Source organism: Crassostrea angulata, chromosome 4, assembly GCF_025612915.1.
Source record: "Crassostrea angulata isolate pt1a10 chromosome 4, ASM2561291v2, whole genome shotgun sequence".
Lineage (NCBI taxonomy): Eukaryota > Metazoa > Mollusca > Bivalvia > Ostreida > Ostreidae > Magallana > Magallana angulata.
Window position 1 is genome coordinate 38,907,658 of NC_069114.1, and position 20,717 is coordinate 38,928,374.

Consider the following 20,717-nt stretch of genomic DNA (forward strand, 5'->3'; position numbering starts at 1 on the left):
GGGGGTTTTGTAATTTGATGTTTTGTTTTTGAAAGCAATATACAATGTTTTATTAGTAAACATTGCGTTGTAAAATGCTAGGCAAAAATAAAGAGAGTAACGAATAGGTTTAACTTTATTACAATCTTACGAAAAAGAACTATTTTAAGAAGAGATATGGGTATATGCAGTCACCATAGCCGATCTGTATTCTGCATTTTGAAATTACATATAAGCTGTAGAAATATATGTAGATCAGAGGATCATTTTAAATGTGTTAACTGGTTTTATAGAGATCTAGAGACCTAAAATCGTCGGAAACCCAAGGCCAGCCATGCTAACTGTCTTTCCATAAATTTATTTAAAAATTAAATTTAAAACAAATTTAGTTTTTAAATAAATTTGTGGAAAGACATAACCAACAAAGCAACTCGAGCGCTTAGACGTTGCGAAATATTTTGTATAAAACCACCCAATTTATCATTATAATGGTGAAAAATATAAAACTTTTTAACATTGTTACTCCATATCTTGGTGTGTCTTCCCATTACTTATATTTAAGAAAAAAACTTTACTAATCTGTCTTGGACTCCAAAATACAAATAAGCGTTCTGTGGTACATTATATATCCCAGATAATTGTAAAAACCTCATCTAATCTAATATGGACATCAAATTACGTACTGCTATTAATTTCCTGAAAACAATTGAACATTGTACTACAGATATATATTTTTTATACACGGCCATAAACTTTTAATGATTGAACCCTGGATTCGGGTCTATAGGGGGACACACCCCCTCCCCAACTCGATGGAAAATTTAAAGCTTGTAAATTTACGCAGTAAAATTGACGAAAATAGCCCCCCCCCCCCCCCCCGGCAAACATAGATATCCCTCGGACCCCCCCCCTTTTTTTAAGGAAAATTTATTCTTGATCCGCGCATGAACTGACTCTGTCGGACAGAAATGTGATGCGCAGACCCTCTCTATTGTAATGTTGACACTTTGAATTTCATTCGTAAAGGCTTTCCTACCCACGGGCACTTGTTTCTATGGTATGAAAGTATACAAAATACATGTAGTTTTAAAAATGATTTTTATCACAGAAACATATTCTGTACACACCCGCCTTTAATTAATACCTCTTCTTCCATGTTTATTCAAGTCGGTATATTATTATACACTTAGGTATACTCCACTCTTATTTTTTAAATTAGTTTTTAAATTTTGAAAAAGCCGCAACTGTGGTAATTTGCGGTATATTACACTTGATTGAGACAAATAATGTCCAACCCTTCTGCTTCAAGATGGGTCCCAATCGAGTGCGCCTCTGATAAAAAAAATAGTGGAACTCTCCTGCTATCGGAGGTAAAATACCAACGAGGATCTAGTTTTGTTGACAGGTATTCCAACTTATAATTCTATTTTCAATTTCCTTGTTTACTTGTCGTTACGTTTAATGGTTTATTCGTTGTTAGAATAGAAAAAGTAAATTGAAACACGTGTCTGCATGTTGTTCAATCTAGCTGGACTTTTATTCGGTATGTATATACGACCGTGTTCTTTGATCATGATCAATGGACGATCAAAGAAATTTACCTTGGTAGGTGTGGTCATTAGATTTTAACATTTAGGTCTTGATTTATTGGCAGATCGAAACATGTCTGTAATAAGCATTCACTGACTGGTAGTTTTTATTGTTTTTTGTGATCCACAATAAGAGAGTGAGACTGAATGCCAAGTTTTGATAACAGGTTGTTGGACCACTCTCCCAAATGGGACATAATAGACTGTTTAGGATATAACAAATTTTTATTAAAATTTTATTAAATTTAAATATTTAAATTTTGAAGTGCAAAAATTAGAAATTTTTTATTTTGCCAAAAAATCAGTCAAATCTGCATTAGATTAGATTAAATGTAACAACAGTGAACTTTTGGTTAACATTTTTTTGGTAACCCTCATTGTTGCTGAGATTGATCTGTCAGTATATCCAAAACTTCTTGGAAATCAATCTGACAAAGTAAGGGAATTTAGAAAAACTTGCTAACCAAAAGTTGTTGCATTTGATATAAGTTTATGCGGATTTATTTAAAAAAAACAAGATCAAAAAGTTTAATTTTTTGCACTTCAAATTATTTCCCATTTTGGGCTATCCTAAACAGACTATTATATCCCATTTGGGAGATTGATGCCAACCTGGTTAATACATAACATGCCTCTATATTTTATAAACAGTGTTTGATGAATTATACAAAGTATTAAAATAATTATTTGTAAGCATATCTTTTTCGATTTGGAGTCTTTTTATAGATTTAAAGAAATTGTGATGAGTCTTATTGCTTTCATTTATTTTTTCATTTACACAAATATTTTTATTTCAGAAATTGGTACCTGTAAATCATTTATTTTAAAAAAAATACTTAAAACATATTAAACTGTGCACTTCATTGACTTTTCGTACTGACCAACCATATATTATAATGTAATCAACTAATCGCACTTTTGTTCATTGTTTTTTTTTCCAGGCCAAGTTTCTCCTGATGTGGCACTAAGACATTCTATTTTCATCGGCTGAGTTTCATCAAACGATGACCATGGGAGACAGCAATAAAAATCTATATGCCAAAATGATTGTTGATGTTGTACTAGGGCCAGTGTTAGAAAGGGTACAGCTTTCACAAAATTATTTTCAATGACATAATTGTCGTCAAAGAATTGTCACATTTTATGGGTTGACCAATAAACAGATCATTACATCAACTACCAGTCAATCCATTTAAGCCATACATCTAAACTCTGTATAGTGAAGTGTTTAATGCTGGTACAGGAAATTGTATTTGATAATTTGTTCTTTAAATAACAAAATATACCGTAAATAAATTATGGTTAATATGACAGTCATTCATTCATGCATGTATGATGATAATGCAAAAGTGAAATTTTTTGGAAATACAATTGTGGTCTTTATAACACTTGTTTTTGTGTTCCATAGTTGGAGAAGAAAGATGTTTCGGCAGCCCAGACACTGAGAGCAGCCTTTACAAAGGTTGGTTCTTGAACAATGTATTAATTCTGTCGCATTTCTTACGAACCAAAGACAAATGAGAAATATTTCTGAATCATCCCCAATTTCATTTCTTTTTCAGGTTGACAACACGTTGCCTGGTTTTGCGTATGATTATGTGAAGGGAGTCTTAAAGAAGGCTGAAATACATGACAAATTTGATCTTTGTGAGACATTGTTACGATTAGGTGGATCACAAGATTGTGAAGGTAAAGCTTGTAATTTATACGTCAATACTATTGTTTATATGTTTGTTTTTTGGCATGTTGAAAATTTTCCAAAAATGAATCAATTGTCTGAACTCTTTAATTTGCGTAAATAATGTCATTTCTTGCAATTTTAAAAGATTGTTATGGTACAAATTAACTGATATAATTTCTGCATGATTTATTTGGGTTTTTTTTTTACCCTTTTGAAATAATCTTGAGAAAAGCAAAAATTAGATCATTATGAAAAATATGTTATGCTTACAATGCATGCGTTTAATGCTAATTAAATGATTCTATTTTAGCATAGACTGGTTCTTCATCTAAAACAAGATTAAGGAGTTAAGTCATGAATTGTATAGATTTTTATTTTATTGCCTCTTTCCAGAGCTTCGCATCTCCAGACAGGAGCCCACATTCCAAGAACTGAATAAATGTGCCACAGCTTTGAAGAAGATTCTTAGTCGAATTCCAGAACAGATTTATGACAGAAAACAATTCCTAGAAACAATCAAGTAAAGTCAAATATCAGTTATACGATACTATTCCTCTTATACAGTTGAACCTTAATTGATATCTTGAACACTGATATCTCGAATACATGGGTATGTTGAGGTGATTTACAAGTACCAACCTCTTGTTTTTTAGCTATTTTACCCTTTGATGCTAAGATATCTTGAAGTTTTTAAACAGTCCAATCTAGTTTGAGATTACAAAGTTTGACTGTGCTTACATTTTGAGTAATTTTATTTTGATACTGTTACATTATAGTTTTAAAGCAGTAGTTGCATTTGGCATAGTGCAATTTAAAAAATGTTTCCTCTCTTCAATAGATTTTTAAACCTATATACATATTTTATAAGTCATATAAAAGTTTTAGATTCCTCTTGTACTCATTTTATATTTAATTTGTAGAGAGATTGCCAGTGCTATAAAACGCTTACTTGATGCTGTGAACAGAGTGATTGCTGAAGTACCTGCGGCAGACAACGGTAGCAAGCAGGTAAGAAGTCATGTGACTAGATCAATTTATTGTCAGTGACCACAGCTCTCTGCTTCAACTGATGCCATTAACAACCGATTTATTTTTTTGTTACTTTACTTTTTCATTCATTAATACTTAACAATATTTTAACCAATTTATTTTTTTGTTACTTAACTTTTTCAGTCATTAATACTTAAAAATATTTTAACTTATCCAACCTCTTAATTCCAATAATTAATATAATTTTTTTTTTTTTAACTTCAATATCAATATAAGTTCAGTTGGTAATTAAATCTATACTGACTTCATTGTTGTATACACACAACAGAAACTTCTGGTAAGTGGCTCTTCCATCTTATGCTGCACCTCCCTCTGTTGAACTATGCACTCTTCATATATATATATACCATCGTCTGCTGATATTTGTATTGTTTTGTTAGGGGAGGTCTCTGTCTTATCAAAAGATATTGCTTTTTTTAATAAATCGAAATGTTTTGTAATTTTTTTTACGCAAATAATTTGAATTAAGTCAATAGAACTTCAGAATTCTTTTGAATTTAGTTATGATCCATTGAAAGACAGAATTGTTTGAAAAAAAAAATCTTCACATAATTAACACAATTATTGACTGGGTTTGGGAAGCATATTACAAATGTGCATGAAAGGAGATTGTTAAAACAAGGAGGAAATGGCAAATGTACTGAAGTTAAGGGTCTTGAGGCCACCTGTTTGGGTAGGATGGTATAGGTCCAGCACAGCAATAGTGAAATATATTCTACAAAACCAATTTCTTTTAGAAACTCAGAGTCATTGAATTTACTTTTAAATCTTTTTATTAATTTATCTGATGATAGATATTTGCTTCATATTCTGCATGTGTTAAAATGTATAGTACTTTTAATATCACTTTCCAAATGCTGATAACTTTTCTCTCAAACATCCATAATACAATTTTAGTGCCAGAAAGGTATTTTTTTACCATTAGCAGAATTTTGCCGAATCTTGTGTATCTGAGTTTGGGAATATGGCAAGTATGTACATATACCAGTACTGAATAGACATGGTCCCAGGATCATAAGAAAAATGAATCCCTGGCTGCATTTCAATTTGAACAAATTATTCATGTTTACACTCACTCATGGTTCATTCTTTTCCATTCAGCAATCATGAGTCTGAAAGTTTTGTTCTTATCTAAGAATTTAATCAATGTGTAAAATCGTCACCTCTATCAAATATTTTTATTGACACTTTTCATTCCATGAAAAGGACACCCAAAGCTTAACTGGCAAAGGCCATATCACAATCATTAAAGGAAGACAATTACTTTGTAGTTCAATTGGAATTTAACTGACTCTTTAATCAATATGCCAAAAGTGAATTGTGGCAACTATAGAACATACTTATTTTGGTCAAATTGTTTACAGAAGATTTTTTCTTTCAGATCCTTGAAGACAGGAAAAAAGAGTTTGTCCGCTATTCCAAAAAATTCAGCAACATGTTAAAAGAGTTTTTCCGAGACACAAACCAGTAAGTTCTAGTAATGACCTAAAACGTCTTCAGATTGTTCTAAATTATTCAGTGCACAAAAATATTTTTGAGATAAAAATATATGTCTATATATTTATAGATATGTAATTTTCATTAACTGTTTAAATAAGTGATATAGCAAAAAACCAATGAAAGATATACAGGGTCATCCATGATATCATTTTTCTCTCTTCAAATTTTGTTTCTTTCACTGATTTTTTCCTCCTTCAGATATATCCACTGTTACATAATTATTGAAAGTTAGGCACTTAAGAAAAAGGTCCCATTGCTCTTTTGTCCCTTATTTTTGAATCGCTTTTCTTTTTCACTTTCAGGAACCAGAGTGTATTTATCAGCGCAAACTACCTGATCTACCAAACCAATTTAATTTTGAGAACTGTAAAACAAGAATGTTGTTAGTTGTAGTTGTCTGAAGAACAAAATATGGCCGATTCTCAAGGTTACCGCCAGGAACACTGTCCACAAAATCTTACTGATGTCTAATGCACGCAATGAAGCCCATGAGAGTTTCCACATTTTGTTTCTTTAGATTGATACATATTATTATATGTTTTTTATCAGAAAAACTTCATATATGTTTTATAATATAAATTTGCACAAATATTTACAATGATGGGGTTGAAGATCATACGCATAGCACATGTTCATACTGTTTGAGAATCGAACATATTGGATTGATATAATAACAACTGATTAAGTCATGTTAGCACATTTTCATACTTTTTGAGCATATAAAATTACATTTGATTAGTGTGGTAACAGCTAATTATAAAGTTTATTGGCGTCCCTTAGGTCAAGAGAAATTTTGAATCATGGTGTACATGTATAAGTTCAAGTTTTATCATATTTTAGAGAAGACAAAGATACCATATTGTATTGATTTATGTATTAACAAACATTTCATATGATATACATGTAAAAAAAGCTGTTACTGTATTTATAAATTAAGCTTTGTTACTGCTATGTAGACTTGCATTTTTCCATTATGGTGATTGTGTTAAGTAGACTAAAGCTTCATTTGTAAGTACTTGTAATATCTTTATTCCTTGAATTTGCACATATTATTCCTGACTATTGACAGTAATTTGTTGTTGGTAATGTCTCTGGTGCTACCAATCAGTTATCTTGAGATGCCTCTTTTTCAAATAGATCGCCCTTCTGTACATATCATTTACTTCCAATGCATAACACATTCCACTGATGTTACCATAGCACTGCTCCTGTATATCTCACTGTTATAAAGTGGACAGAAAAATGGAGTTTTTTAGAGATTTGACAAAATCTGGTTGTGGTGAGAATTTGTGAACGGCTAGGTTGTTTAACTTTGTCAGAAATGAGCATAGATGTATTCTAATTCCTACTAATATGATGAGTATTCAATGATATGAAAAATTGGAAGTATATTCAGAATTGTGTATTCAAAGGTAATATTCAATGTTATATTTACTAGATGTATGCTTTCTAGAGACAGAAAAATAATTTTCGCCATCGTTTGTCATATTCATCCTCATGTTATATTCCAAATATTTTATCATGTGTATACATTTATCTGAAAGTTATTTTCTTTTTGCAAAAAAAAAAAATCATTATAATTTCTACAGATTGTTGCAAGATGAAATGAAAATGATAAAGAAATAAATATTCCAATCAGGGCTTTTTCTCTCTTTTTTTCTTCATGTTGAGGACAAGACTTAGTATTTTGAAAAGGCATTTATATGATAAATGTATAAATGACATGTTGACAGATTCTGTCCTTGTGGATCTAAATCATCTTATTAAGTTGGTAGTCATCAACTTTGCTGTTCTCTGTGCCCTATAGAGAAAAGAATTTAAAGTAACAAAGAAAACCTCAGTTATATCTATTGGTTGTTACAACACTTGTCCTGTTTTACAGTAACTGCGCAATTGACCCCAAACGTATTGGTTTATTTACAATATATCCGTGTTCCATTTGTTCTTTCGGAGAGGTTGACAGACACAGTAACTGGTTGTTTTCTATTCATCCTTGGACACTTAATCCATTAATACTACGCACATGCTAAGATCCACCACAAATGCAAATTGTTGACAAACACCGTTTCTCCTTATATTGAATAGTACATATAAATAAGTAATTCGTCGCATTAATCAGAAGGTTTTCTTTTTACAGCTTATCACACTGACATCACGACCTGGTTCCCAACATATAGTGAAAATTCCTCAGTGAAAATAAACAAGGGCGATAATTTTTTAAATGATATAAAACATAAACTGGTGTATTGAAGCTGTAGAATTTTATACCATGAAAAATTGACCTGCCATTAAAACGTACCTTATGTGAGCAATGTGGCCCATATGCCTCTTTATTCAAGAGATACCCCCGATATTTCATTTAGAACACGGGGTACAGTGTTACTTTTTCAGATATAGCACAAAACTACTAACATATTAAAATTCATAAACAGTAACATGTCTATTAATCTCGTTAACTTGACGGTTTTTGTTATATTATCATTTTTTCTTTAACTTAGAACTTCTAAATAAACTAGACCGCTATCCATTTGCTATTATTTTTTGAAATGACAATTCTTTTTGTGTTTATGAAAATCGTTTACGTATATTCGAGTAAGTTGTTTAACGACTTGCCACATGAATGAACGTTGATACGATTCAACAAAATAGCAAGATAGTAAGAATATAAAGATGCTGGAAAAAGGTAAATATAAACAATATTTTTCACTCGTAGGAATCTTTCGAAATTAATGCAAATGTCCGACACGTTCTTTGATCCTTGAATGAATTCGATACGAGAATAACTTTTGCAGGATTTAGCTTACAAAACACGTACTTTCGTGTTAAAAAATAGCTAAGTAGAGTGACTTTGCTATAAATATCTGTTGTTCTGTCCTTGTATTCTTAGTACATGTAACTGTCCCAAATTCTTTAGCTATCATAACATTGTGTTTATTGATTTGGGTGTAGGACAAACATGTTGGCTGTCTTCTGTTTTGATAGATACATTATCATCAGGAAATGATGTCTTTTTATAATCATAATAGAGTGGGTCTTATCCTCTGAAATACTGGACACATCACATGAAAGAATTCAATCTTGTATCGTCTTAAAACATTGGCATTGCCCTGATTAATAAAGATAATGATAACCCACATTCTAAAACTGAGAACATCAATTATGAAGTTGGTTGTGCATTGTAAACAAGAGACCCATGGGTCTTAACGCTTACCTGAGTATGTAGTGATTTAATATACACATGTTAGCTAAAAATCAAGCGCGTCAATTCATCAGTGAATAGAGCTTATAAGCAAACTGATCCGAAAAAACCCCGCGATTTTAGTCCAGTTATCCGATAGAGATTTCAATATATATTGATCACTGATTTATTATTAATATAAATGATTATGGTTATTGTAGATGATCCCAGGGCACTTCCGCATGTCCACCCTACATCTATCCTCCACTTTTCATTCAGTAAGTAGCATATGTACGACAATAGAGAGGTTGAGATTTCAAACGTGTACGTGTACGTGAACTAGGGGAATCACCTAAATTCTTCGCGTATTACGTCATCAGTTTTTGTGACGACATGGTTTCTACACGTTCTCTAAACTTGTAGAGTGTCGTCTACACGTAAGTACAAACTTGTAGCTTTTTACAACAAATAAAATCTTATTGATGAGTGAATGTATTCTTGTGATACACTATATAGTTTTTTAAACTTCATTTGCATAAAAATTGATAAGAAATTTACCATTTATTTGGAATTAACTAAATAAATTCATGTCACAAAACTGCATCGATTTACGTACACATTTATATCCTACAAGTTAAGAAATCTCAACTGATAAATTACAAAAACGTGTACGTGTACGTGTAGTTTTAACACACGTACGCGTACCCGTACACGTTTAAAATCTCAACCTCTCTATTGTAAGGATTATAAATGAACTTAAAGGTTGGTTAACAAATTAAATGTTAGACCAACATCTAATATTTGATAATTACATTTAATAAGCAATGATTTGGGGGGGGGGGTCGATTTCGCCGCTAAAATTGCATTAACTTCAGTATGTAAATATTGCGATGGAAAATTAAATAGCAATTCTAATTTCCAAAGTTCCATGTGATAATTTGTTTTCTCGGGCAGGTGCAACTTAAATTTCAATCACAAATGCCATTCAAGAGAATCTGTGTCACTGCAGGTCATTACAAGTACCTACTGTGTATTGTGATAGATTGATAGCGTATTAAAGGTAAAACGATACGTGAAATTAAAAATCTTTTTTTTTCTTTTGGTCAATAACAAAAACTTAACATCATTTTTGTCTGAGTCTTTCCTTTTATGACATATACTGCACTCGACTTCATTTCCAAAAAGACTAATTATTAATGACAATGATTTCATTGTGTTTTTTATCAAAGCAGATCTATAATTTGTGAACTCCTTTATTCTTTAACTCAAAGCACGATGACTGGCTTATCCTTGTTCGCCCATTGACTTCGTGAAATTTTCAAACTTTTGTATCTCCTCCTGGGTAACTGTTTTTCTATGCGTTTTCAAAGCGGACAGAAAGTCGTTGAGTGTAACCTCACGCGGACGAACCTAGGATAAAATGAATACCAATAAAATACATAAACATTGTCGTCAATCGTCCTATTGCAACAAAAACTGTCTAGCTCTTGGTTCTGACCTTGTCCGCGGGTATCTCCACGATGGAAGCCTTCAGATCTGCGTCTTCATCCTCCTTACACGGAACAAACTGATCATCTGCAGAGAGAATGGTCGGTTTTGTTATCAATACACTGTACATCAAAACGTTATAAAATTTCTCCAGATTCATTATGTTGATTATGAAGGAACGAAATGAAATATTAGTCCCATCATAAAATCTTTTTATCATAAAATACTCTGACAATGACGTTTTACATAAACTTTTATTATGATAATTACGAAATAGAATTGCATACGGATTTTTTTTTAGCATTCTCGCATTCTGTTCTACCTTTCTGTTTCCATTTTTTGGATGTCTGAAGCTCTCTGATTGGACAGAACAGCGACTCCAAGGTCAGATTGGCGAGGTCACTTCCGGAATAGCCCTCTGTCTGCTCCCCCAGCACCGTCCAGTCTTCTTCAGACATCACAATCTTGTTGTCCTTGGTGTGGATTTTCATCAACTCGATGCGAGCTTTCCTATGATGAATAATGTATTGTAATTAATGTAACATAAATTATTGTTACTGTAAAGTATGAACATTTGCCATTTATCACTGAAACGCACATTGAGAGGCTGACAGTTTGATTAAAATGATAGGAATGTTTTTGATTAATACGAAATTTGATCGGAAAGATAATACATCGAAAAATATACATTAGTAACAAAAAATATGAAAATACGAGCTTAATTTTAAATATCAACTAAGACAACAGTCTAAAACTCATCCTTCTTTATAAAAAACATATTATAGTTAATATGGTTTTTATACACTAAATTTGTTTTTCTTATATATATATATATATATATATATATATATATATATATATATATATATATATATATATATATATATATATATATATATATATATATATATATATATATATATATATATATATATATTTATATATATATATATATATATATATATATATATATATTTATTATTTATATATGATTAAATATATAATTAGATACTCATATAATGCATTTCTAGATCAACAAAATAATTGGTGCAATATTTACTTATCCGGGAGCGGAATAAAAATTCGTTTCTGGAATCTCCTTAGGAAGGCAGAGTCGAGTTCCCAGGGACAGTTGGTGGCACACAGGAGGAAGATCTTGTCGGACAGGTGCGCCGTGTCCGCCCCCTCCATCTGTTTCAGCAGTTCCGTCTTGATCCGCCGGCTATACTCCTCCTCTCGGGAACTCCGCTGTCTACAGATACTGTCTATCTCATCGATAAAGATCACCTGTCAACAACAGGTAAAGGGTGTCTATTGTAAATTTTTTAAATTTACTTGGTTAGTGTTAATAAAAAAATTACCCACCCAGTAAAATCAAAATTTACAATATGAGAATCGTAGCATAATACACTAAATTAAAATTATCTGAATTCCTGTCTGATCAAAACATAATTGAATGTTTTTGAATAGTTTTCTAGTATATGTACTAGTATTCAACTTTGATAAACTCCCCTTAATAGAAATTTTACATAACTAATTCAAGTCAGGGAATTACTAGCATGAAAGTTATACAATAGTTGTATCAAAAAAAAAATGAGCACTCACAGACCGGCCCGTTTGTTTCGTTGCATGATGAAACAATTCCTTAATCAACCTACGAAAATCATAAATTATTGAAAGATGATCATTGCGTCAATGCTGAACAAACGATAAATTTACAATGTCACAGCAAAAGCAAATCAATAAAAAGACTAGAATAATACCCCAGGAAAAATAGAATACGGGACAAAATACTAGTATTTCGTTAGATTTTCCCCTTACTTTTAAACCATCCTCTATAAGAATATGTAATTAATGACTTTTAAGTTTATACATGTACCAAAAAATATTCTATAAAAATGATAGTTTAAGTGAAGTCAGCAAATCACAACTGTGTATTCCTTGTGCTTTTGAGACAGAGTATCATAAAATTACACGTAAAAAATGCGGTTCTTCAAAATCATTTTAACTGTGATTGGATACTTTATAAATGCATAGAAGTGCCTTACTTCTCACTCTCTCCGACCCAGCTGGACACAAGATCGGAGCTAGAGACGCAGTAGAAGGTGGACTTGATCTCCGAGGAGACGGCCTGGGCCAGGCGGGACTTTCCCGTACCGGGGGGTCCGTACAGCAGGATCCTCTTCCAGGGCTTTATACTCCCTGTAACAGACTCACAGAGTCAGGGAACATGAGAGAGAGAGAGAGAGAGAGAGAGAGAGAGAGAGAGAGAGAGAGAGAGAGAGAGATTTTCTCTTTGAAGAATCCACACTTTTAAAAAATGTAAAAATTGCATTTTAGCAAATTCTGCAGTCTACATGTGTTTGCAAAATTTTGTGATATTAAAAAGAGAAATCATTTGACAAAATGCTTATTCACTGAAACGATTATCATTGATGAAAATAATTGCGCGTGAATACATGTAAATCTGCATCCCCTTTCTGTAATTTATTGCTGTTCTGTTAAAGATAAAATTTCTGCACATCATTTTTATGATGTGATACTTAAAATAATAATAATAATAAATCTATCAAAAAATGTATACCCTATTTTAAGAAAGTGTCATATCTTACACACAGGGTATTACCTAACTATCTATACATGAATTCATTACCATGGTATTTCATAAATGTATATATACGTACCGGTATATATGCTAAAATATAAACTATCAACATTATCAAAATTTGAGCATCAAGTAGGTTTTTAGCACCAAAATCACATGGTTAAATATGGAAAGTCAAGGCCATTTATAAAGTAAATGATCCTCCGCGAAAAAAAAAATACACAAAACTAATTAATGAAAAAAAACTTTGACAACAAAGCTAGCAAAATCTTTTCTTTTTTAAATACCGGTAAAAAGTTAATGACTCAAAAAAAATATATTTAAAAGATTTGTAATTCGTTCACACCCAGCCTCCCTAAAGTGATCACCGGTTGCTACTACGATTTTCCCTCCGCCTCGTAACAAGGATTTGATTTATTGCTATTATTTTCCGCACAATCCTCTCGTTTATCACAGATACTGACTAAAAGTTCCACTAGTCGAATCAAAGTCACGGTATTATGTTCGAGATGTATAACCTGTAAACAGGTGAGGGAACAATAAAGGAATTATGATGGCTTCTCGTAGAGCTTCTTTCGCATCATTTAATCCTGCAATATCCTGAAACTTGATTCCTCCTTTTGTAATAATCGTGTCTTCAATAGCATTACGCCTTACTCTTTGTTGTGGGTCACCTATAATGTATTAGAGAATTAAATCAATTGTCTTTTCTCTTGATGTATTAAATGCAATATTGAAAGAAATGACAATAATAGCTGATATTTCAATATTTATATCAAACCTTGGGTCATTTGAATCTTTTTGCCGTTTAGTTGTTCAATTTTTGCTTGTAGAATATTCGTTTGATTTGTTAAAGTTTCCTCCAATCGCAATATTAAATTCTAAATGAACAAAACATCTAATGATGATGATAAGAAAATAAACAACACAAAGAAAAACAAAGAACTATTAATAACAAAAATAAATGACAAAAAATATCTTTAAAAAGATTCCAGGTTCTTTAAATCGTATTTGGACTTTCAAATAGTCCTATGTAGGATAGAATGTGTTACGTCATGTAGCCTACTGGTAATTACCTTATAAAAAGGATCGGTTTCCGCTCTATTGAGCTGCTGTACGAGACCCCGACATTTAGATATCGAGTGATACATCGCCTGGATATCGACATTAGAAGATTTCCTTCCCTCAGCAAGTGTTCTCTCAAGACTGTTTATGTTGGTAACAAAGGTTATAAAAGTAAAAGTTTGCTGAGTTTTTAGAGACATCAATACCATGAAATTATTAAACCTTTCATATGTCAGAGAGAGAGAGAGAGAGAGAGAGAGAGAGAGAGAGAGAGAGAGAGAGAGAGAGAGAGAGAGAGAAAGAGAGAGAGAGAGAGAGAGAGAGAGAGCGCTAGAGAGAGAGAGAGAGAGAGAATTTCATATTCTTTAATTACGATATTAACAAACTTAATGTTAAAACAAGAATATACTAGATTTTCTTCAAGTTAAAAATATAACCCTTCAACAGAGTTAAAATCAAGAATTATATCTTAGTATAAACAACAACATTAACAAAACAACACGAGATAACAACTAAGAAAATAAGTTGGAAAAATTTCTTACTTAGATATTATTTCTGTTGGAAAAAGAATATCTGGTTTATAACACAAGCCATTTAGAATTGATACCCATGTAATTTTTTTTTCAATTCAAACTGTATGAAAACATTTACCGAAATAAGTAGAGTTCGTGTCATCCATTGCGTCGTCTGCATGAAATTTACAATAGGAAGTAGTCATCGTAGGCTAAGACGGGGGCATTTTAGGTTAAATTTTAAAAATCCGAAATAATTAAAAATCACACTATTTTCATTCTCTGTTTTATTGTCATAAGTTAAAATATAAGGCTAAAATAAAATACTTATACATCTACTATCTGTGAAATTGGGGGTAAAACATGCGAAACAAAATGTTTTCACCGGGTAAGGGTGGGGGTACTGCAGTCTATCTAAAATAGGTGACAACATGATACGTGAACGTGAACGTGAACGTAGTATCAGGAGGGGGGGGGGTGACCCCCCCCCCCCCCCCCCCACTTTTTTGCGCAGCAAAGACTTTTCTTAAATTTACAATACATACAAAAAAAAATATTCACATTGAGATGCCCATCCTCCCCCTCCAATTTTATGGGACCATGTAAATAATTGAATTGAAAATAAGGAAATAAACAATGAAATTGAAGTTAAAGGTATACTTCTTTAGAAAAACCTGTAATTGTTGAAAATCTGTGAAAATTTAGAAATTTACGGGTGTAAACTTTATGCGGGAATGAGCTTTTTACGTGCGTGGTTCATTCCTATCATTCTTCTTCCTTTAGTCGGACCAAACTGAATCACACCAACAAAATCCAACCATTGCCATTGCTACAGGGTCCAAATATAGAATTTTTTTTATAATCTTATTCTCACGTGTGCTTGTAAAATGTGAAAAATAAATTCACAACTTTTAGGTAGATTAAACATCAGACTAAACCACATTGCGAGAATCTGTATTCTACGTCTAAAGTTAAAATACGTGTAGAGATTGATATTATGTTAACATCTGGATGTACTTTCCATTCTGAAATAAGCACTGATTTACAGGGACAAATCCATGCAATATAGCTACTGGTCAAAATGGAACATTTTCGAGATACAGGCACGTAGCATCGTTTTTGAGAGTGTGGGGTGGGGGGGGGGGGCAGACTCGTCCAAAATATCTTGACAAGCAAAAAAAAGGGGGAGGGGGGCAGTAGGTATACTTTTAACTGTTTGCAGGTATGCTTTAAACTTCAATTTCACTGTTTATTTGTTTATTTCTAATTCAATTTTTTCATGGTCACAGAAAAGTGGGGTGGGGGGGGGGGATCTCCATCTGAATTCAATTTTTTTGTAAGTAAATTTAAGAAAAATCTTTGCTGCGCAAAAAAGTCCCCCCCCCCCTCCGATGCTACGTTCCTGAGATATATATAGATTCACACATGAAGCACTGGAAAATTCGCTATATTGGAGCTCCACCTCCACCCCCACTCTCCTAGCAGTGAGCGGCCACCGCGCTAACCACTCGGTCATCTAGGCAAGACTGTACACGCATATCAATGCCGATTTGGTTTTTCGATGTAGCGTACCTCATTTACAATACCATCTGACCTAAAAGTGCATACATTCAAGCCAGGTGAAATATTGTTTTGTTCGTTTACATGTTACTGGCGTGGTGTCTGGTATTCCTCAGAACTGACAAAAGACCAAAAGCTTAGAAAGGAATAAAGTGATAAATGTTGACGAAAGTCATCAAAGGGACAGGTATCCCCAGGTACTGAACCATAGATTGAACCAGTCGTTTGATATGGAAGCAGCTTAACTTGCACAAAATGAGTTGGGTGATGAATCATGGCATGTCTCTGAGACCCGAGACCTGTAGTCAGTGTATGCTAAATCGAAATAGCGAATCGCATAGTATTTCAATGCTAGCATTGTTAATTGTGTATATAACAATAGATCTATTTACATGCACATCTACCGAGTACTTTGATTATTTTGACATATGATATGGCCACTGAAAAAACAAATGATGATCTAACCGTTTAAATTAATAATTTTTACACGTATGAGTATACATAATCTGTCATGTTGTAAATTTTGAATTTACCGGGTGGCAGTAAATACAAAATTTACAACATGACAACTTCACAACATGACATGACGCAGGGTACGTATTTTTTTTTACTGCAATGTTCACTTCCTTCATACTGTCCTTTCTGATATGTATTATTTTTCAAATATTATCTGCAATATGACTACTTTAATATTGCAGATATTATTTGAAAAATAATATATGTCAGAAAGGACAATACCCACATAAACCACCAAAGAAAGAGCTTTTTTTTAGAGGATGGTAATTCAACAAAGTTGGCCATATTCTTAGTTTCACTCTAGACACTGTATAATTGGGACGGTGAACACATACATGTAACGTGTTATTTTATCAACTGGAACTGAGAAACCACTTGGCCTTTACACAATCACAAAGTCAGTTTTTAAATCAAATGTATAATATTTGTATATTATGATTATTATCTTTATAGGTATGAGTGTATTTAAATTGAATGCATTATTTTCTTGGGAAAAATCTAATATATCGGATAATCTTCATGTAACATATGTACTTCAAACAAAATATATCAATAAATAAATCCCCATAAACAGAGATAGTGATCAAAAGAATATTGGAATAAACAGGATGGATTGAGCACGTGGTTTGTTTTCCAATCGTTTGTGAATATAAAAGAGTCTGTCTCCTGGACTTACACCACAGAGCCCATATCATGGAGGTCACGCCAAAGAGCATCTTGATCACGCTGACGCTTTGCATCATCGTTATGGTTACCATCGTCGGCAACTGTCTGGTGCTCCTTGCGTTTGGCTTGGATTCCCGGCTCCGGCAGCCATTTAATTACTTCATTGTTAATTTGGCGGTGACAGATTTTTTGGTGGCGCTGTTTGCGATGAGTTTTTATACGATAGACACACTTCTCGGGTACTGGCCGTTTGGAGTTATAGTCTGCGGGTTTTGGATTTACATTGACTACGCTATGACGTTTGCCAGCGTTTTTACAATCGTCGCTATATCTCTAGACCGCTATTGGTCAGTGACTTGGGCAGTCCAGTACAAAAACACGAACGGCAAAAAGAAAAATCTGATCATTTTATCCATCATTTGGTGAGTACTTTAAACAATAGTATATATAGTTAGAAATTTCATCGGAATAGTGCAATATTTTATTACTTTCCAAATACACGTATCATATATATATATATATATATATATATATATATATATATATATATATATTGCAATTTTGTAACGTTGGATATCTTGAGAACTCAAAGCAAGAGACAATCTTCACACGTATTTTAAAAACACAACATAATTTTGCCGAACACAGTAACTGTTAAATTAAGGTAAAAATTATCATAGCATTCTGATTTTTTAATTATCTTTTTTTTTACAGCTCTTAATATGACTCTATACATATGATTTATGTAATAAAATAAACAATGAATAAATCACTTACTGGTAATGTTAAATCCTTATTTGAATTGTTAATGCAACCTTCATATTGTACATTGTAACTATTTTAGGATCTGCGTGTTCGTCATATGGACGCCGCCATTCATCGGCGATCGCTTGAAGCACCAGGAGGTAGACAAGTGTATCTGGGAGCCGTCCGACAACCGAGAGTTCATCATCGTCGTCGATATCGTCGGCCATTACATCCCGTGTCTGTTGGTAGTCGTGGCTTACATAAAAGTATACACCGTGATGAAGAAGAGGTCCAAAACCGTATCTCACAACGGCGGCGGCAAGCCAACCACTATCACCGTGAAAGGTCCACACTTGATGGTGGATCCTGGTTTTAGAGAAGGGTCCTCTGTGGGGGCGTCCGTGTCGTTCATAACGTCTACTATGGCGCCTGCGTCGCCCTCTGTGACGGCTTCTACCTCGTCCAATGCCTCAAACAATACGAAAAAGACGAGGGCCAGCAGCAAGGAACACCGGATCTTCCGGACTCTCACTTACGTCATCGTTAGTTACCTCATCTGCTGGTTTCCGTTTTACGTCGCGTGGGATATCTACGCATGGCTTCCGTCACTTGTTCCGGATTGGTTGTACACGTTTTTCTTTTGGATGACGTATATCAATTCAACGTTAAATCCGGTTCTCTATGCTTACACTAATAAAGATTTTCGGAAAGCGTTTAAAGTTGTAATGAAATGCTCTTGCAAGCGCTTAAATAGAGTCTAAAACCTGAAAGTACATTTCCACGGTGTAGTGCCATATAAACCGGTTGTTGTCAATCACATGTTGATACAATATAGATTACTTATGTATTAAAATCATTTTGTTATACTAACAAAAACTATGATATAGAATTATAATTGTGATTTTTATGTGTCATAAATTTCACTTGTTTTCACATTAATTGATTTGAATACATTTGTCATTTTGATAATTATGTTGTTTTTATGGCAGTTGATTTGATCTTGCAGGACAGCTTCTTTGTTTAAAAAAAATGTTTATTGTTATCTAACTATTTTTTTAAAATGAATAATCACTACAATTGTTTAAAGGAAGTGAACATGAAAAAAATAATTGTTGCTTAATAAATTTTAAAAGCCTTTTGAAACTTAAAAATGAGATCTGTTACCTTTTTGTTTATTTCTATCAAAAGATTTTATCAATTTAACACTCTCAGTGAAAGGTTTATGGAGGTAATCCATTATTCCCCAGCATGCATCTGTTCTCTGACGTAGCCACATTGCTGCTGGTGACTGGGTCAATGTTGGAACTAGGCCAGTGTTTATGTACCGAGTTGATAAAAGTTACGAAGAAAAAATATGCCTTGATGTGAAGAAAAATTTTGTGTACTGTCATGAGAAGACAAGGATTTACTACATTTCTAAAAATGAACCTCAGATAACTATAATATAATTTATGATTTGTACAAAAATTGAATATAGATAAATTAATTTGTGAAATATAAGACCATCACATTCCAGATGTTTTGTACTACGGAGATGCATGTGGCAGTCAGTGTTTTCATAAATAAAATGCTGTTTTTAGATTTCAATTTAAATTAATATAAAATTGTAATTCCATTTTCTTTGTGGGGTTTCTTACCGTTACTTTTTATTTAAATGCCCCGGAAATTTTTCTGATTTGTTTTTTTTTTTTTTATACATAAGATCTTGATGATAGTACGCCGGTTCTGTTTATGCTGTCAGAAGAATAACAGGACTAAGACACTTTTTAAAAGTCGGATGCTGTGCAATGCACCTTGTGTGCTCATTTATGTAGCACACATAATGTTCAAACTCATAAACAAGAAATTCCCGAGTGCAAGAAAAAATAGGTCACAATAACACTGATCCACAGACATTCCATTCTAGTTACATGTCACATTAACTGCTGGTGGGAATGCATTATTCTGAGATCCAAAAACTTCCTCCATAAGCACTGTTTAAAATGACAACTCTTTACATTCCTTTCAAGTTTCCATTCACATTTTGATGATGGCATTTTATCTCTGTTACTAAACGTGTGTAAAAATGTGTCTCACTGACGGCAGCATCAGTGCTGCCCTCTCTTAGAAGCTTAGAGATAACCCAGCAGGGAGGTAATGATTTTAACAATATGGCAGAGCTCATGGATTGCAAGAATTAGTTATTCTAAGTGGTATATCTTTTTACTGAGGAAAGCACTGTCTAAACGGTTTTCATATATCATTATACACATCAAACAGACAAATTTGAGCCCTTGATAATTTGTTCATGTTCACTTCCTTTAAAAATACTCCTTTTGATTTCGCATTTTATCGTACACATGATTTAATTCGTGGTGTTTTTCTGGCATAAATTCTTAAATAAAATATGCCATCTGACAAAGTTTTAAATTTTCTTTTTCGCTTTCCATGGTTAGTTTCTACTCTATTGTCATATCTCTGATCGTGTGGACTTTTACTACAAGCGATCGAGACAAAAGTTATATTATAAATTCAGACACGACAGCAGCAGTAACAATGGGGATAGTGAAACAATGATTTGAAATATCTGTGTTTTGAATAA

At 32.9% G+C, this 20,717-nt stretch overlaps 3 protein-coding genes across 4 annotated transcripts; 2 read left to right on the plus strand and 1 right to left on the minus strand.

Annotated features, from left to right (window-relative positions):
- Window positions 1-1,293: 1,293 nt before the first annotated feature.
- On the plus strand, window positions 1,294-7,439 carry LOC128181712 (programmed cell death protein 10-like). 2 transcript variants are annotated; one of them, XM_052850211.1, is made up of 8 exons: window positions 1,294-1,384; window positions 2,510-2,650; window positions 2,977-3,030; window positions 3,131-3,257; window positions 3,643-3,769; window positions 4,170-4,257; window positions 5,681-5,766; window positions 6,102-7,439. In XM_052850211.1, the coding sequence occupies exons 2-8, from the start codon at window positions 2,573-2,575 to the stop codon at window positions 6,184-6,186; spliced, it is 645 nt and encodes a 214-aa protein (XP_052706171.1). In that variant the 5' UTR covers window positions 1,294-1,384; window positions 2,510-2,572; the 3' UTR covers window positions 6,187-7,439. The 2 variants fall into 2 exon arrangements, with proteins under 2 accessions (XP_052706171.1, XP_052706172.1); XM_052850212.1 differs by having other exon boundaries at window positions 1,383-1,522.
- A 2,655-nt stretch (window positions 7,440-10,094) lies between these two features.
- On the minus strand, window positions 10,095-14,270 carry LOC128181757 (uncharacterized). The gene is made up of 9 exons (XM_052850272.1): window positions 14,147-14,270; window positions 13,852-13,951; window positions 13,589-13,744; window positions 12,514-12,667; window positions 12,071-12,119; window positions 11,526-11,752; window positions 10,788-10,975; window positions 10,476-10,552; window positions 10,095-10,387 (listed from the first exon to the last, which is right to left on the minus strand). The coding sequence occupies exons 1-9, from the start codon at window positions 14,219-14,221 to the stop codon at window positions 10,262-10,264; spliced, it is 1,152 nt and encodes a 383-aa protein (XP_052706232.1). The 5' UTR covers window positions 14,222-14,270; the 3' UTR covers window positions 10,095-10,261.
- A 3,130-nt stretch (window positions 14,271-17,400) lies between these two features.
- Window positions 17,401-19,216, plus strand: LOC128181544 (alpha-2A adrenergic receptor-like). The gene is made up of 2 exons (XM_052849982.1): window positions 17,401-17,811; window positions 18,234-19,216. The coding sequence occupies exons 1-2, from the start codon at window positions 17,417-17,419 to the stop codon at window positions 18,895-18,897; spliced, it is 1,059 nt and encodes a 352-aa protein (XP_052705942.1). The 5' UTR covers window positions 17,401-17,416; the 3' UTR covers window positions 18,898-19,216.
- Window positions 19,217-20,717: the final 1,501 nt, after the last annotated feature.

Coding starts and splice junctions, on each gene's coding strand:
- LOC128181712 (XM_052850211.1), top strand. CDS start 2,573: ATGACCATGGGAGACAGCAATAAAAATCTATATGCCAAAATGATTGTT. Junction 3,031..3,130: donor TGAGAGCAGCCTTTACAAAG/GTTGGTTCTTGA, acceptor TTTCTTTTTCAG/GTTGACAACACGTTGCCTGG. Junction 4,258..5,680: donor CAGACAACGGTAGCAAGCAG/GTAAGAAGTCAT, acceptor TTTTTCTTTCAG/ATCCTTGAAGACAGGAAAAA.
- LOC128181757 (XM_052850272.1), bottom strand. CDS start 14,221: ATGTATCACTCGATATCTAAATGTCGGGGTCTCGTACAGCAGCTCAAT. Junction 13,952..14,146: donor AAACCGATCCTTTTTATAAG/GTAATTACCAGT, acceptor TTGTTCATTTAG/AATTTAATATTGCGATTGGA. Junction 11,753..12,070: donor CGAAACAAACGGGCCGGTCT/GTGAGTGCTCAT, acceptor TGTTGTTGACAG/GTGATCTTTATCGATGAGAT.
- LOC128181544 (XM_052849982.1), top strand. CDS start 17,417: ATGGAGGTCACGCCAAAGAGCATCTTGATCACGCTGACGCTTTGCATC. Junction 17,812..18,233: donor ATCATTTTATCCATCATTTG/GTGAGTACTTTA, acceptor TAACTATTTTAG/GATCTGCGTGTTCGTCATAT.